Below are 16,377 nucleotides of genomic sequence, written 5' to 3' on the forward strand. Positions count from 1 at the left end.
TTCTTGAAGGTTCGGGCTTGGGTATCTGAATGTGTGTAGATGCAACCAAGATGAGGAGAAAGGAGAGATAAGTAGTATGCTTGAAGAAAGGAATGTGGATGTTCTCACTCCAAGTGAAACAAAAGTTAAGGGTAAAGGGGAAGAATGGTTTTGGAATGTATTAGTAATAAAATCACTGGTTGATGTGAGGGTAAAAGCTAAGGAAGGGTTAGCACTACAGCTGAAGCAGGAGTTGTGGGAATGTGTGTAAGAGTATAAGGAAGTGAGCTCCTGACTGATGTGGGTAAAAATGAAGGAGGATGGCAAAAGATGGATGATTATTAGTGCTCTTGTATGTAGTCATCAGAAGGAAGAGGATAAGAAGCAAGTATTTTGGGAGCAGTTGAATGATTGTGTTTGTAGTTTTGTTTGCTGCATGAGACTGGATATTGGACATGGGTGATTTAGATGCGAAAGTGTGTAATTTGGCAGTTGAAGGTATAAAGGAGAGGGGGATGGGGTATTGAATGAGAATAGAAATGGTTAATAGCTTATGGAGTTATGCGCTGAAAAAGGAATTAGGAATACCTGGTTTATAATGAGGAACATGCACAAGTATACATATGTGAGTTGGAAAAATGGTCAGCAGGCATTTTTGGGTCACTCTTTAATTGGTAGGTGTAAAAAAAGAGATTCTTGGATGTGAACGTGCTAAGAGGGGCAGCTAGTGGGATGTCTTATCATTACCTGGTGGAGATGAGGGTAAACATTTGTAAAGGCGTTTGGAATAGAGGAAATGATATGGGTGAGAAAGAGTTGTGAAAGTAGGTGAGCTTAGAAAAGGTACTTGTGTGAAGAAATACCTAGAAAGATTGAATGTAGAACAGCAGAAGATGAGGGTAAACAAAGCTTGGGGAATGGGTGAGGAATGGGAGGTATTAAGGGAAGTAATGTGAGAAAAATGCATTTCACTTCTGCCAGTGATAGGTGGACTGATAAGAATGGGTAGTGAGTGGTGGGATGATAAAGTAAAGTTGCTAGTGAAAGAGAAAAGAGTACTTACTGGGAAGGAGTGCAAATAATTGGGAGATGTATACGAGAAAGTAATAGGAGGTAAAGAAGGTTTGCTGAAAAAAAGGGCCGATGAAAGTTGAGGTGAGCAGTTATCAGTAAACTTCAAGGGAGATAAGATGTTTTGGAAGGAGGATGATATTGTATATAAAACAAAAGAGCAAATGGGAACATTGGTGAAGGGGGCAACTAGAGAAGTGGCAACACATGGTGATAGGTTGAGGAGATGGCGTGAGTATTTTGAAGGACTGTTGAATGTGTTTAATGATAGGGTGGCAGATGTGGGTTTTAGGGTAGGGGAAGTATATAAAGTGAGAGAGTAATGGAATGTGGTTCAGTGAAGAGAGAATGGGTTGTGAAAGCCTTGCTAAAGATGAAACGTGGCATGGCAACTGGATGGATGTTATTACAGTTGAATTTCTTAAGGGGATGACTGTGTTTTTGATTGGTTAGCTAGGATTTTCAGCGTATGTATGGATCGTGTTAAGGGGCAAAATGCATGTATAGTACCATTGTATAAAGGCAATGGGAACAAAGTTGTTTGTTAAAACTGCAGAGGTGTAAGTTTTTTGAGGATATGTTGTATTAGAGAAAATCCTTACTAGCCAGTTATCAAAAGAGTTACTATCTATCTATCTGTCTGTATCTCTGTTGCCTGTTCCCAACTGGAACTCCTTCAAGTGGGTGGCCATGGCAATAGAGTCTCTATAAATAGTTAACTCCAGGTGTCTGTTCCCAGCTGGAACTCCCTCAAGTGGGTGGCCATGGCAATGATCTCCATAACTAGTAAACTTCATTGCCACTTCTTAGCCTTTTTTTGCCTCACCCTTAACAGGCCACAGGCAGAGTGCAACTCAAGTGCATTATTTGCAGAGGCTCCTACCTAATGTTCCTATAAACTACTACTACCTAATGCTTCAGCCTAAAGTTCTTACCTACTACTACCACTACCTATGTTTCTACCTAATGCTTCTGCCTAAATGTTCCTTCCAATTACTTCTATCTGTTGCTCCAACCATTTTGTGAAAATGCAGAGCTAGTGCTCTGTGCTCAGCACAGGAAAATCTAGAGTAATGGAGAATGAGTTGTGTGAGTTGATTGTTGTCATGTTGTGTATTGCAAGGAAAGCTTGTATGTATGTAGACAGAATGCCAATAGTCCTTGTGTGGTTGAGGCAAAAAGAAAAGGCAGATACCTGGTCACAGGATTGCAACTTAACAACCACTGAAGTGCTTACTCATGCAGCCATCACAAACCCTCCCAGTACCCATGTGGATAGTAATAGTAATATGCCTCCATGGTCGTTGGTTTCCTACCAGCTACTACCAACACAGTCACCCCCTTTCTAAATAAATTCAGCTACAGTACCATCCACTCTGGCCACCTTGCTGCATTTCATCGTATGTAAGGCTTTCAACACCTCTTACCTCTTCACCAAACCACACTTCATGACTCTATTACTTTGCATACCACCCTGACAAAAACACCCTACATCTGCCACTCTATCCTCAAACACATTTAACAGACCTTCAAAACACTCAGTCCATCTCCTCACTTTATCACTACTTGTTAACACTTCCAATTTTTACCCACTTCATGGATGTTTTCATTTGTTCTCTCATCTTTCAAATATTATTTACCTCTGTCCAAAGCACCTTCATATTCCCCCTAAAGTTTACTGATACTTGCACACCCAACTCTCATTTGCCCTCGTTTTCAACCCCCTGCACCTTCCTCATGACATCCTGCAACTGTCTCTTGTACATCTCCCAATCATTTGTACTCTTTTCCTTAAGTACCACCCAAAAAACACATCTCTTTTCTCTTTCATTAGCAACTTTACTTCTTCATCCCACCACTCAATACCCTTTTTGACTTGCCCACCTCCCACCTTTGCATTCCACTTGCATCTCTTGCATGTGCTATCACTGATTCTCTGTATACCTCCCATTCCTCACCCACTCCCCTTGCTTCACTTACTCTCAGCATTTGCCATTCTGCAATCAATCTCTCCTGGTATTTCTTCACACAAGTCTTTTTTCCAATTAACTTGTCCCTCAACCACCTCACACCACATATTGTCCTCAAACATCTCATTTCCAGCACATCCACCCTCCTCTGCACAACTCTATCTATAGCCCAGGCCTCGCAACCATATAACATTGTTGGAACCACTATTCCTTCAAACTTACCCATAAGTATATATATATATATATATATATATATATATATATATATATATATATTATCCCTGGGGATAGGGGAGAAAGAATACTTCCCACGTATTCCCTGCGTGTCGTAGAAGGCGACTAAAAGGGGAGGGAGCGGGGGGCTGGAAATCCTCCCCTCTTGTTTTTTTTTTTAATTTTCCAAAAAAAGGAACAGAGAAGGGGGCCAGGTGAGGATGTTTCCTCAGAGGCCCAGTCCTCTGTTCTTAACGCTACCTTGCTGATGCGGGAAATGGCGAATAGTTTGAAAAAAAAAAAATATATATATATATATATGTATCTTTTTCTTTTAAACTATTCGCCATTTCCCACGTCAGCGAGGTAGCGCTAAGAACAGAGGACTGGGCCTTTTTTGGAATATCCTCACCTGGCCCCCTCTGTTCCTTCTTTTGGAAAATTAAAAAAGAAACGAGAGGGCAGGATTTCCAGCCCCCCGCTCCCTCCCCTTTTAGTCCCCTTCTACGACACGCAGGGAATACGTGGGAAGTATTCTTAATCCCCTATCCCCAGGGATATATATACATATATTTTTTTTTCTTTTTTTTTGCTTTGTCGCTGTCTCCCGCGTTTGCGAGGTAGCGCAAGGAAACAGACGAAAGAAATGGCCCAACCCACCCCCATACACATGTATATACATACGTCCACACACGCAAATATACATACCTACACAGCTTTCCATGGTTTGCCCCAGACGCTTCACATGCCCTGATTCAATCCACTGATAGCATGTCAACCCCGGTATACCACATCGATCCAATTCACTTTATTCCTTGCCCTCCTTTCACCCTCCTGCATGTTCAGGCCCCAATCACACAATATCTTTTTCACTCCATCTTTCCACCTCCAATTTGGTCTCCCACTTCTCCTCGTTCCCTCCACCTCCGACACATATATCCTCTTGGTCAGTCTTTCCTCACTCATTCTCTCCATATGCCCAAACCATTTCAAAACACCCTCATCTGCTCTCTCAACTACGCTCTTTTTATTTCCACACATCTCTCTTACCCTTACGTTACTTACTCGATCAAACCACCTCACACCACACATTGTCCTCAAACATCTCATTTCCAGCACATCCATCCTCCTGCACACAACTCTATCCATAGCCCACGCCTCGCAACCATACAACATTGTTGGAACCACTATTCCTTCAAACATACCCATTTTTGCTTTCCGAGATAATGTTCTCGACTTCCACACATTCTTCAAGGCTCCCAGAATTTTCGCCCCCTCCCCCACCCTATGATCCACTTCCGCTTCCATGGTTCCATCCGCTGCCAGATCCACTCCCATATATCTAAAACACTTTACTTCCTCCAGTTTTTCTCCATTCAAACTTACCTCCCAATTGACTTGACCCTCAACCCTACTGTACCTAATAACCTTGCTCTTATTCACATTTACTCTTAACTTTCTTCTTTCACACACTTTACCAAACTCAGTCACCAGCTTCTGCAGTTTCTCACATGAATCAGCCACCAGCGCTGTATCATCAGCAAACAACAACTGACTCACTTCCCAAGCTCTCTCATCCCCAACAGACTTCATACTTTCCCCTCTTTCCAAAACTCTTGCATTCACCTCCCTGACAACCCTGTCCATAAACAAATTAAACAACCATGGAGACATCACACAACCCTGCCGTAAACCTACATTCACTGAGAACCAATCACTTTCCTCTCTTCCTACACGTACACATGCCTTACATCCTCGATAAAAACTTTTCACTGCTTCTAACAACTTGCCTCCCACACCATATATTGTTAATACCTTCTACAGAGCATCTCTATCAACTCTATCATATGCCTTCTCCAGATCCATAAATGCTACATACAAATCCATCTGCTTTTCTAAGTATTTCTCACATACATTCTTCAAAGCAAACACCTGATCCTTACATCCTCTACCACCTCTGAAACCACACTGCTCTTCCCCGATCTGATGCTCTGTACATGCCTTCACCCTCTCAATCAATACCCTCCCATATAATTTACCAGGAATATTCAACAAACCTATACCTCTGTAATTTGAGCACTCACTCTTATCCCCTTTGCCTTTGTACAATGGCACTATGCACGCATTCTGCCAATCCTCAGGCACCTCACCATGAGGCATACATACATTAAATAACCTTACCAACCAGTCAATAATACAGTCATCCCCTTTATTATATATATATATATCTTTCATACTATTCGCCATTTCCCGCATTAGCGAGGTATCGTCGAGAACAGAGGACTGGGCCCCCGAGGGAACATCCCCACCTGGCCCCCTTCTCTATTCCCTCTTTTGGAAAAAAAGAAAAAAAAAAGAGAGAGAGGGGAGGATTTCCAGCCCCCCGCTCCCTCCCCTTTTAGTCGCCTTCTACGACACACAGGGAATACGTGGGAAGTATTCTTTCTCCCCATCCCCTATCTGTTATCATTAATTCCACTCCTTATCTCTTATCATATGGAGTTGTTCAGGTACATTTAACCTTTTAGTTCATTCATACACATCCCAGTTTTAAAGTCAAACATGATCTTTCACAGTGACATACACATTTCTTATTTTTTCATCTGCATGAGGCTTTCATTCACTACTCTGCAATCAACTTTTACATATGTCTCCTAAACTACCATTTTTCCTGCACCATGATTCTATCATGCTGTTCTTCTCTTTCAACATATTTTTCTCTTCTTTCCACATCCTATTTTTTCTCTATCACTTTATCCATATGTAATGTCATTATGTGCTTCAGATTTTATTTCAATAAATAATTTACTTTAAAATCCCAGAATACATCATATTCATCATCATGAATAAGATTTTGAAGTCTACATATCTCTTTGAAACCATTAATTAAAGTCCCTATTCCTACACTTCTAAAGACCCTTGTGGCTAGATCTAAATGTTCATTTTTTTCAAATACCTTCCATATCACTTCACCCTTTTACAGTGCTGTACAGTTTTATCAACATCATTAAGTTATCATTAAACTTCTTAGAAGAATTGTCTTACACTTTACTTCTGTGACCTGTATATTTTCATCCTCATTGCTTTTTCACTTAAATGTTTATTCTCTGACCAAATCAGGGACAGCAATTTGCCATCAAATTACTCTCTCTCATTGTAAAATCCATCATAGTAACTCAATGAATTTGTATCATGCATATTAGTGCTTATATTCCTTTTCACCAAATTTCAATTGTTTAAGTGACCAACTTTTTTCAGTCTGACAAATGGTATATCATGGATGCATACCAAGCAGTCCAGCCAAAACTAGGCTGCTGAACTCTGACAACTACCTACAGTGTCTTCCAACAAATGCCTTTGGCAGATTAGCATATCACAGGCCAATGAGCCTGAAACCTAAACATCATCTAACCATAATCTAAGCATTTATACTGACATAACAGTAAACCAGCAATAGCATTTTCCTTTAATCTCAAACCAGTGGTGCAGAACTATTCATCATGATTTCCAAAGACCTCATATCCAAAATACATATTCCAGAAAATTACTGCTGCCAAAATTTCAATCATTTGCCTGCATGCTTTGTGTATATATATATATATATATATATATATATATATATATATATATATATATATATATATATATATATATATATATATTTTTTTTTTTTTTATACTTTGTCGCTGTCTCCCGCGTTTGCGAGGTAGCGCAAGGAAACAGACGAAAGAAATGGCCCAACCCCCCCCCATACACATGTACATACACACGTCCACACACGCAAATATACATACCTACACAGCTTTCCATGGTTTACCCCGGACGCTTCACATGCCTTGGTTCAATCCACTGACAGCACGTCAACCCCTGTATACCACATCACTCCAATTCGCTCTATTTCTTGCCCTCCTTTCACCCTCCTGCATGTTCAGGCCCCGATCACACAAAATCCTTTTCACTCCATCTTTCCACCTCCAATTTGGTCTCCCTCTTCTCCTCGTTCCCTCCACCTCCGACACATATATCCTCTTGGTCAATCTTTCCTCACTCATTCTCTCCATGTGCCCAAACCATTTCAAAACACCCTCTTCTGCTCTCTCAACCACGCTCTTTTTATTTCCACACATCTCTCTTACCCTTACGTTACTTACTCGATCAAACCACCTCACACCACACATTGTCCTCAAGCATCTCATTTCCAGCACATCCATCCTCCTGCGCACAACTCTATCCATAGCCCACGCCTCGCAACCATACAACATTGTTGGAACCACTATTCCTTCAAACATACCCATTTTTGCTTTCCGGGATAATGTTCTCGACTTCCACACATTTTTCAAGGCTCCCAAAATTTTCGCCCCCTCCCCCACCCTATGATCCACTTCCGCTTCCATGGTTCCATCCGCTGACAGATCCACTCCCAGATATCTAAAACACTTCACTTCCTCCAGTTTTTCTCCATTCAAACTCACCTCCCAATTGACTTGACCCTCAACCCTACTGTACCTAATAACCTTGCTCTTATTCACATTTACTCTTAACTTTCTTCTTCCACACACTTTACCAAACTCCGTCACCAGCTTCTGCAGTTTCTCACATGAATCCGCCACCAGCGCTGTATCATCAGCGAACAACAACTGACTCACTTCCCAAGCTCTCTCATCCCCAACAGACTTCATACTTGCCCCTCTTTCCAAAACTCTTGCATTTACCTCCCTAACAACCCCATCCATAAACAAATTAAACAACCATGGAGACATCACACACCCCTGCCGCAAACCTACATTCACTGAGAACCAATCACTTTCCTCTCTTCCTACACGTACACATGCCTTACATCCTCGATAAAAACTTTTCACTGCTTCTAACAACTTGCCTCCCACACCATATATTCTTAATACCTTCCACAGAGCATCTCTATCAACTCTATCATATGCCTTCTCCAGATCCATAAATGCTACATACAAATCCATTTGCTTTTCTAAGTATTTCTCACATACATTCTTCAAAGCAAACACCTGATCCACACATCCTCTACCACTTCTGAAACCACACTGCTCTTCCCCAATCTGATGCTCTGTACATGCCTTCACCCTCTCAATCAATACCCTCCCATATAATTTACCAGGAATACTCAACAAACTTATACCTTATATATATATATATATATATATATATATATATATATATATATATATATATATATATATATATATATATATATATATATATATACTTCTCCCACTCAGTTGCATTTTTTCCCTGCAAAAATCGTCCAAATGCCTCTCTCTTCTCTTTCACTTATACTCTTACTTCTTCATCCCACCACTCACTACCCTTTCTAAACAGCCCACCTCCCACTCTTCTCATGCCACAAGCATCTTTTGCGCAATCCATCACTGATTCCCTAAATACATCCCATTCCTCCCCCACTCCCCTTACTTCCATTGTTCTCACCTTTTTCCATTCTGTACACAGTCTCTCCAGATACTTCTTCACACAGGTCTCCTTCCCAAGCTCACTTACTCTCACCACCTTCTTCACCCAACATTCACTCTTCTTTTCTGAAAACCCATACTAATCTTCACCGTAGCCTCCACAAGATAATGATCAGACATCCCTCCAGTTGCACCTCTCAGCACATTGACATCCAAAAGTCTCTCTTTCGCACGCCTGTCAATTAACATGTAATCCAATAACGCTCTCTGGCCATCTCTCCTACTTACATAAGTATAATTATGTATATCTCGCTTTTTAAACCAGGTATTCCCAATCATCAGTCCTTTTTCAGCACATAAATCTACAAGCTCTTCACCATTTCCATTTACAACACTGAACACCCCATGCATACCAATTATTCCCTCAACTGCCACATTACTCACCTTTGCATTCAAATCACCCATCACTATAACCCGGTCTCGTGCATCAAAACCGCTAACACACTCATTTAGCTGCTCCCAAAACACTTGCCTCTCACGATCTTTCTTCTCATGCCCAGGTGCATATGCACCAATAATCACCCACCTCTCTCCATCAACTTTCAATTTTACCCATATTAATCGAGAATTTACTTTCTTACATTCTATCACATACTCCCACAACTCCTGTTTCAGGAGTATTGCTACTCCTTCCCTTGCTCTTGTCCTCTCACTAACCCCTGACTTCACTCCCCAGACATTTCCAAACCACTCTTCCCCTTTACCCTTGAGCTTCGTTTCACTCAGAGCCAAAACATCCAGGTTCCTTTCCTCAAACATACTACCTATCTCTCCTTTTTTCACATCTTGGTTACATCCACACACATTTAGGCACCCCACTCTGAGCCTTCGAGGAGGATGAGCACTCCCCGCGTGACTCCTTCTTCTGTTTCCCATTTTAGAAAGTTAATACAAGGAGGGGAGGATTTCCGGCCCCCCGCTCCCGTCCCCTCTAGTCGCTTTTTACGACACGCGAGGAATACGTGGGAAGTATTCTTTCACCCCATCCCCAGGGATAATATACATATATGTACACACACACACACACACACACACACACACACACGCACACACACACACACACACACACACATACATATATATACATATGAAAAATGTAAGAAACAATTTAGAAAACAAACTTTTAGCTTGAAATGAATGAAAAAATGAACGTCACATAATGGTTCAACCTCTGGCTATGGAAAAGGAAAATGTACAATTTATTCACACAAACGTCAATAGCAGAGAAAGGTGCAAGAGGTGAAAAAAAGGGCAAATGAGAGTTGGGGTGAGAGACTATCAGTAAATTTTAGGGAGAATAAAAAGATGTTCTGGAAGGAGGTAAATAGGGTGCGTAAGACAAGGGAGCAAATGGGAACTTCAGTGAAGGGCGTAAATGGGGAGGTGATAACAAGTAGTGGTGATGTGAGAAGGAGATGGAATGAGTATTTTGAAGGTTTGTTGAATGTGTCTGATGACAGAGTGGCAGATATAGGGTGTTTGGGTCGAGGTGGTGTGCAAATTGAGAGGGTTAGGGAAAATGATTTGGTAAACAGAGAAGAGGTAGTAAAAGCTTTGCGGAAGATGAAAGCCGGCAAGGCAGCAGGTTTGGATGGTATTGCAGTGGAATTTATTAAAAAAGGGGGTGACTGTATTGTTGACACAGTTAGGTACAGTAGGGTTGAGGGTCAAGTCAATTGGGAGGTGAGTTTGAATGGAGAAAAACTGGAGGAAGTGAAGTGTTTTAGATATCTGGGAGTGGCTCTGGCAGCGGATGGAACCATGGAAGCGGAAGTGGATCATAGGGTGGGGGAGGGGGCGAAAATTCTGGGGGCCTTGAAGAATGTTTGGAAGTTGAGAACATTATCTCGGAAAGCAAAAATGGGTATGTTTGAAGGAATAGTGGTTCCAACAATGTTGTATGGTTGCGAGGCGTGGGTTATGAGTTGTGCGCAGGAGGATGGATGTGCTGGAAATGAGATGTTTGAGGACAGTGTGTGGTGTGAGGTGGTTTGATCGAGTGAGTAACGTAAGGGTAAGAGAGATGTGTGGAAATAAAAAGAGCGTGGTTGAGAGAGGAGAAGAGGGTGTTTTGAAGTGGTTTGGGCACATGGAAAGAATGAGTGAGGAAAGATTGACCAAGAGGATATATGTGTCGGAGGTGGAGGGAACGAGGAGAAGAGGGAGACCAAATTGGAGGTGGAAAGATGGAGTGAAGGGGATTTTGTGTGATCGGGGCCTGAACATGCAGGAGGGTGAAAGGAGGGCAAGGAATAGAGTGAATTGGAGCGATGTGGTATACCGGGGTTGACGTGCTGTCAGTGGATTGAATCAAGGCATGTGAAGCGTCTGGGGTAAACCATGGAAAGCTGTGTAGGTATGTATATTTGCGTGTGTGGACGTATGTATATACATGTGTATGGGGGGGGTTGGGCCATTTCTTTCGTCTGTTTCCTTGCGCTACCTCGCAAACGCGGGAGACAGCGACAAAGTATAATAAATATATAAATAATATATGTATATATATATTTTTTTTTTTCATACTATTCGCCATTTCCCGCGACAGCGAGGTAGCGTTAAGAACAGAGGACTGGGCTCCCGAGGGAACATCCCCACCGGGCCCCCCTCTCTGCTCCCTCCTTTGGAAAATTAAAAAAGAAATATATATATATATATATATATATATATATATATATATATATATATGGATCATAGGGTGGGGGAGGGGGCGAAAATTTTGGGAGCCTTGAAGAATGTGTGGAAGTCGAGAACATTATCTCGGAAAGCAAAAATGGGTATGTTTGAAGGAATAGTGGTTCCAACAATGTTGTATGGTTGCGAGGCGTGGGCTATGGATAGAGTTGTGCGCAGGAGGATGGATGTGCTGGAAATGAGATGTCTGAGGACAATGTGTGGTGTGAGGTGGTTTGATCGAGTAAGTAACGTAAGGGTAAGAGAGATGTGTGGAAATAAAAAGAGCGTGGTTGAGAGAGCAGAAGAGGGTGTTTTGAAATGGTTTGGGCACATGGAGAGAATGAGTGAGGAAAGATTTACCAAGAGGATATATGTGTCGGAGTTGGAGGGAACGAGGAGAAGAGGGAGACCAAATTGGAGGTGGAAAGATGGAGTGAAAAAGATTTTGTGTGATCGGGGCCTGAACATGCAGGAGGGTGAAAGGAGGGCAAGGAATAGAGTGAATTGGAGTGATGTGGTATACCGGGGTTGACGTGCTGTCAGTGGATTGAATTAGGGCATGTGAAGCATCTGGGGTAAACCATGGAAAGCTGTGTAGGTATGTATATTGGCGTGTGTGGATGTGTGTATATACATGTGTATGGGGGTGGGCTGGGCCATTTCTTTCGTCTGTTTCCTTGCGCTACCTCGCAAACGCGGGAGACAGTGACAAAGCAAAAAAAAAAAAAAAAAATATATTTATTATTGTATTTTGCTTTGTTGCTGTCTCCCGCTGTAGCGAGGTAGCGCAAGGAAATAGACGAAAGAATGGCCCAACCCAACCTCATACACATGTATATACATACGCGCCCACACACGCAAATATATGTACCTATACATCTCAACGTATACATATATATACACACGCAGACATATACATACATACACATGTACATAATTCATACTGTCTGCCTTTATTCATTCCCATTGCCACCTCGCCACACATGAAATAACAACCCCTCCCCCCTCATGTGTGCGAGGTAGCGCTAGGAAAAGACAACAAAGGCCCCATTCGTTCACACTCAGTCTCTAGCTGTCACGTAATAATGCACTGAAACCACAGCTCCCTTTCCACATCCAGGCCCCACGGAACTTTCCATGGTTTACCCCAGACGCTTCACATGCCTTAGTTCAATCCATTGACAGCACGTCGACCCCAGTATACCACATCGTTCCAATTCACTCTATTCCTTGCACGCCTTTCACCCTCCTGCATGTTCAGGCCCCGATCACTCAAAATCTTTTTCGCTCTATCTTTCCACCTCCAATTTGGTTTCCCACTTCTCCTTGTTCCCTCCACCTCTGACACATATATCCTCTTGGTCAATCTTTCCCCACTCATTCTCTCCATGTGACCAAACCATTTTAATACACCCTCTTCTGCTCTCTCAACCACACTCCTTTTTATTACCACACATCTCTCTTACCCTATTATTACTTACTCGATCAAACCACCTCACACCACATATTGTCCTCAAACATCTCATTTCCAGCACATCCACCCTCCTGTGCACAACTCTATCCATAGCCCACGCCTTGCAACCATACAACATTGTTGGAACCACTATTCCTTCAAACATACCCATTTTTGCTTTCCGAGACAATGTTCTCGACTTCCACACATTCTTCAAGGCTCCCAGAATTTTCGCCCCCTCCTCCACCCTATGATTCACTTCCGCTTGCATGGTTCCATCCGCTGCCAAATCCACTCCCAGATATCTAAAACACTTCACTTCCTCCAGTTTATCTCCATTCAAACTTACCTCCCAATTGACTTGACCCTCAACCCTACTGAACCTAATAACCTTGCTCTTATTCACATTTACTCTCAACTTTCTCCTTTCACACACTTTTCCAGACTTTTTTATTTAGTAGTGATGTATTTAACTTTTTGATAAAACGTTGTTGCATTCATGGAGACCTATATACCTGTAGGAGTCATCACTTAAGAAAAATGGAATTGCTTTTGTTAAACCTCTAACTGAAACTACGTTGGAGTCTCAGTGGGATTGATTTTTAGGGTAACCCATTCAACCAACAAGTAAGGTGGAAGTAAAAGAAATAAACCCCAACAGTGTTATAAAAAGAATAACAAAATTTGTAAATCTTTGAAGCACAAGGAAAAAGAAAAAGCCTAATATAAACCACAGCTTGAGGTCCCCAATTTTCAGGACCCTTCTAACCTAGCATGACCTATTGTAACTTAATTGGGGGAAACCCATGACCTAGATTCCCCATGCAGAGGAATAGTAGAAAAATATATAACACCAATTTTGGTGAATATTTCCTGAACTTGACTAATACCTCCACCAGTTTTTGTTTCATATGCTTCATTAGCTTACTTGATGCTAAGATTCCCAGCCTTGCCCATAGTCATTGATGATTGGAAACGAATCAAGCACATTATAAGAGCAACAAAGACACATGTAACCATCTTCTTGTGAAAGATTAGTGTCACTTTAGGCCTGGTGGCCCTTATGTGCACACAAAAGCTTGTTTTATGATGAATCTGTTTATGATTTTTATGGCATCCCACTGTTGACAAAAAGTGATTCTGTATATCTATTTATACCTCTGACACCTGTTCCCACCTAGAGCTCCCTCAAGGGGGTGGGCATGGCAATAGTCTCCGTAACTAATGAACTTCAGTGCCTCTTCTTAGCCTTTCGTGCCTCACCCTTACCAAGCCAGTGGCTAAGGACAGCTCTTGTTCAGTGTTTGCAGTGATTAAACATTATAAACCCATCTGAGGATGCTAATAGATGATTTTGATTATAAAGATATGGTAAAGATAAGATTATGGCTTTTTACAAAAGAAGTATGTTTGTTGTGTAGAATTTTTGTCTTGAAACTATTTTTGAAACTAAACATGGATATGGGTTAGAGCAGTCCTCAGATGACTCATTATGGGACTATATTAGATATTCTAATGAAAGTTGAGATTTTTTTCAAATCAAGAATAGCAGTGTTTTTGAATCTTGATAAGTGCAACTACTATTCTTCTTTGGGACAAGTTGAATTATCCACTGGTAAAGTTGCTCAAGGAGCTTCAGGAAATACCCTTATAGTGATCTAAGCTTGCCTATTTTATCCTTGATGGCTTCCTTTAGCAAATTAGAGAAGAAACTGTTAGCACATCAGTGACAGACACTCTCAAATGATGCTACAGCATTAGAAAATCATAGGAATCAGCCAGCCAAAGCAGTTACTAACCTAACAGTTTTTCAATCTTTTAGCTAATATATCCCAAATATCTGCTGTTTAATGTTGATGTTATATTCTATATACTCTGAATGTGTACAACTGTATCAGTGATTGATACCTTTGTTGCAGGTTCTCATTTTTGTGTATTGATATTAATCATAAATTTCTTACATGATTAGGGGAGCGTGCCAACTATGTCAACACCCCTCATGTCATTGTCATGGTGGGTCTGCCAGCAAGAGGGAAAACATATATGGCGAAGAAGCTGACACGATATCTAAATTGGATTGGTATTAAGACAAAAGGTAAGAATGAATTCAGCTAAAACTTTTTATGCTGTATATTACCTTAGTATTAAGGTAAGAACAAAGTGTTAGAACATTTGCTTATGCTTCATAGCAAAAGTGAGTCCTGAAAATGGTAAGTGCATTGTGAACTTTCTTCTGTACCATATGATTTTATGTGCAAAGTGATTTTTTTTTTCCTGAACCATTTTACTTGAAATTCAAAGTTCATTTTTAAGCTAACACCACACATACTTTTCAGCATGCAGTTCTCTTCCTAAGTTTAAAGTAGCTGCTAAGATAGACAAAATTACAAGAAATTATCAAGAAATTATGTCACCACCATGTTAAATGTTTACAAAAAAATAACCACAGAATGTATGTGAGAAATACTGAGAACAACAGATGGATTTGTAGGTAGCATTTATGGATCTGGAGAAGACATATGATAGGGTTCATAGAGATGCTTTGTGGAAGGTTTTAAGCGTATATGTTGTGGGAGGTAAGTTGCGAGAAGCAGTGAAAAGTTTTTACCGAGGATGTAAGGCATGCGTACGAGTAGGAAGAGAGGAAAGTGATTGGTTCCCAGCGAATGTCAGTTTGCAGCAGGGGTGCGTGATGTCTCCATTGTTGTTTAATTTGTTCATGGATGGGGTTGTTAGGGAGGTGAATGCAAGAGTTTTGGAGAGAGGAGCAAGTATGCAGTCTGTTGCAGATGAGAGGACTTGGGAAGCGAGTTAGTTGTTGTTTGCTGATGATACAGCGCTGGTGGCTAATTCGGGTCAGAAACTGCAGAATTTCATGACTGAGTTTGGTGAAGTGTGTGAAAGAAGAAAGTTGAGAGTAAATGTGAATAAGAGCTAGGTCATTAGGTTCAGTAGGGTTGAGGGACAAATTAATAGGGAAGAAAGTTTGAATGGAGAAAAACTGGAGGAAGTGAAGTGTTTTAGATATCTGGGAGTGGACTTAGCAGTGGATGCAACCATGGAAGCGGAAGTGAGTCACAGGGTGGGGTAGGGAGTGAAGGTTCTAGGAGTGTTGAAGAATGTATGGAAGGCAAGAACATTATCTCAAAGAGCAAAAATGGGTAAGTTTGAAGGAATAGTGGTTCCGACAATGTTATATGGTTGCGATGCATGGGCTACAGATAGGGTTGTGAGGAGGAGGGTGGATGTGTTGGAAATGAAATGTTTGAGGACAATATGTGGTGTAAGGTGGTATGCTCGAGTAAGTAATGAAAGGGTAAGAGAGGTGTGTGGTAATAAAAAGAGTGGTTGAGAGATCAGAAGAGGGTGCATTGAAGTGGTTTGGCCACATGGAGAGAATGAGTGAGGAAAGATTGACAAAGAAGATATATGTGTCAGAGGTGGAGGGAACGAGAAGTGGGAGACCAAATTGGAGGTGGAAGGATGGATTGAAAAATATTTTGAGTGATTGGGGCCTGCC

At 41.3% G+C, this 16,377-nt stretch overlaps 1 protein-coding gene across 8 annotated transcripts in view; it reads left to right on the forward strand.

Moving 5' to 3' along the window:
• The window catches only part of LOC139756517 (6-phosphofructo-2-kinase/fructose-2,6-bisphosphatase-like), a 444,091-nt gene that overhangs the window by 80,253 nt on the left and 347,461 nt on the right, over nt 1-16,377 (forward strand). For all 8 annotated transcript variants that reach the window (XM_071675982.1, XM_071675987.1, XM_071675988.1 and 5 more), the window contains one exon: nt 14,827-14,952. In XM_071675982.1, the coding sequence (XP_071532083.1) occupies nt 14,827-14,952 (126 nt within the window). The remainder of the gene's footprint in view (nt 1-14,826; nt 14,953-16,377) is intronic.

The sequence above is a fragment of the Panulirus ornatus genome, chromosome 22 (assembly GCF_036320965.1).
Source record: "Panulirus ornatus isolate Po-2019 chromosome 22, ASM3632096v1, whole genome shotgun sequence".
Lineage (NCBI taxonomy): Eukaryota > Metazoa > Arthropoda > Malacostraca > Decapoda > Palinuridae > Panulirus > Panulirus ornatus.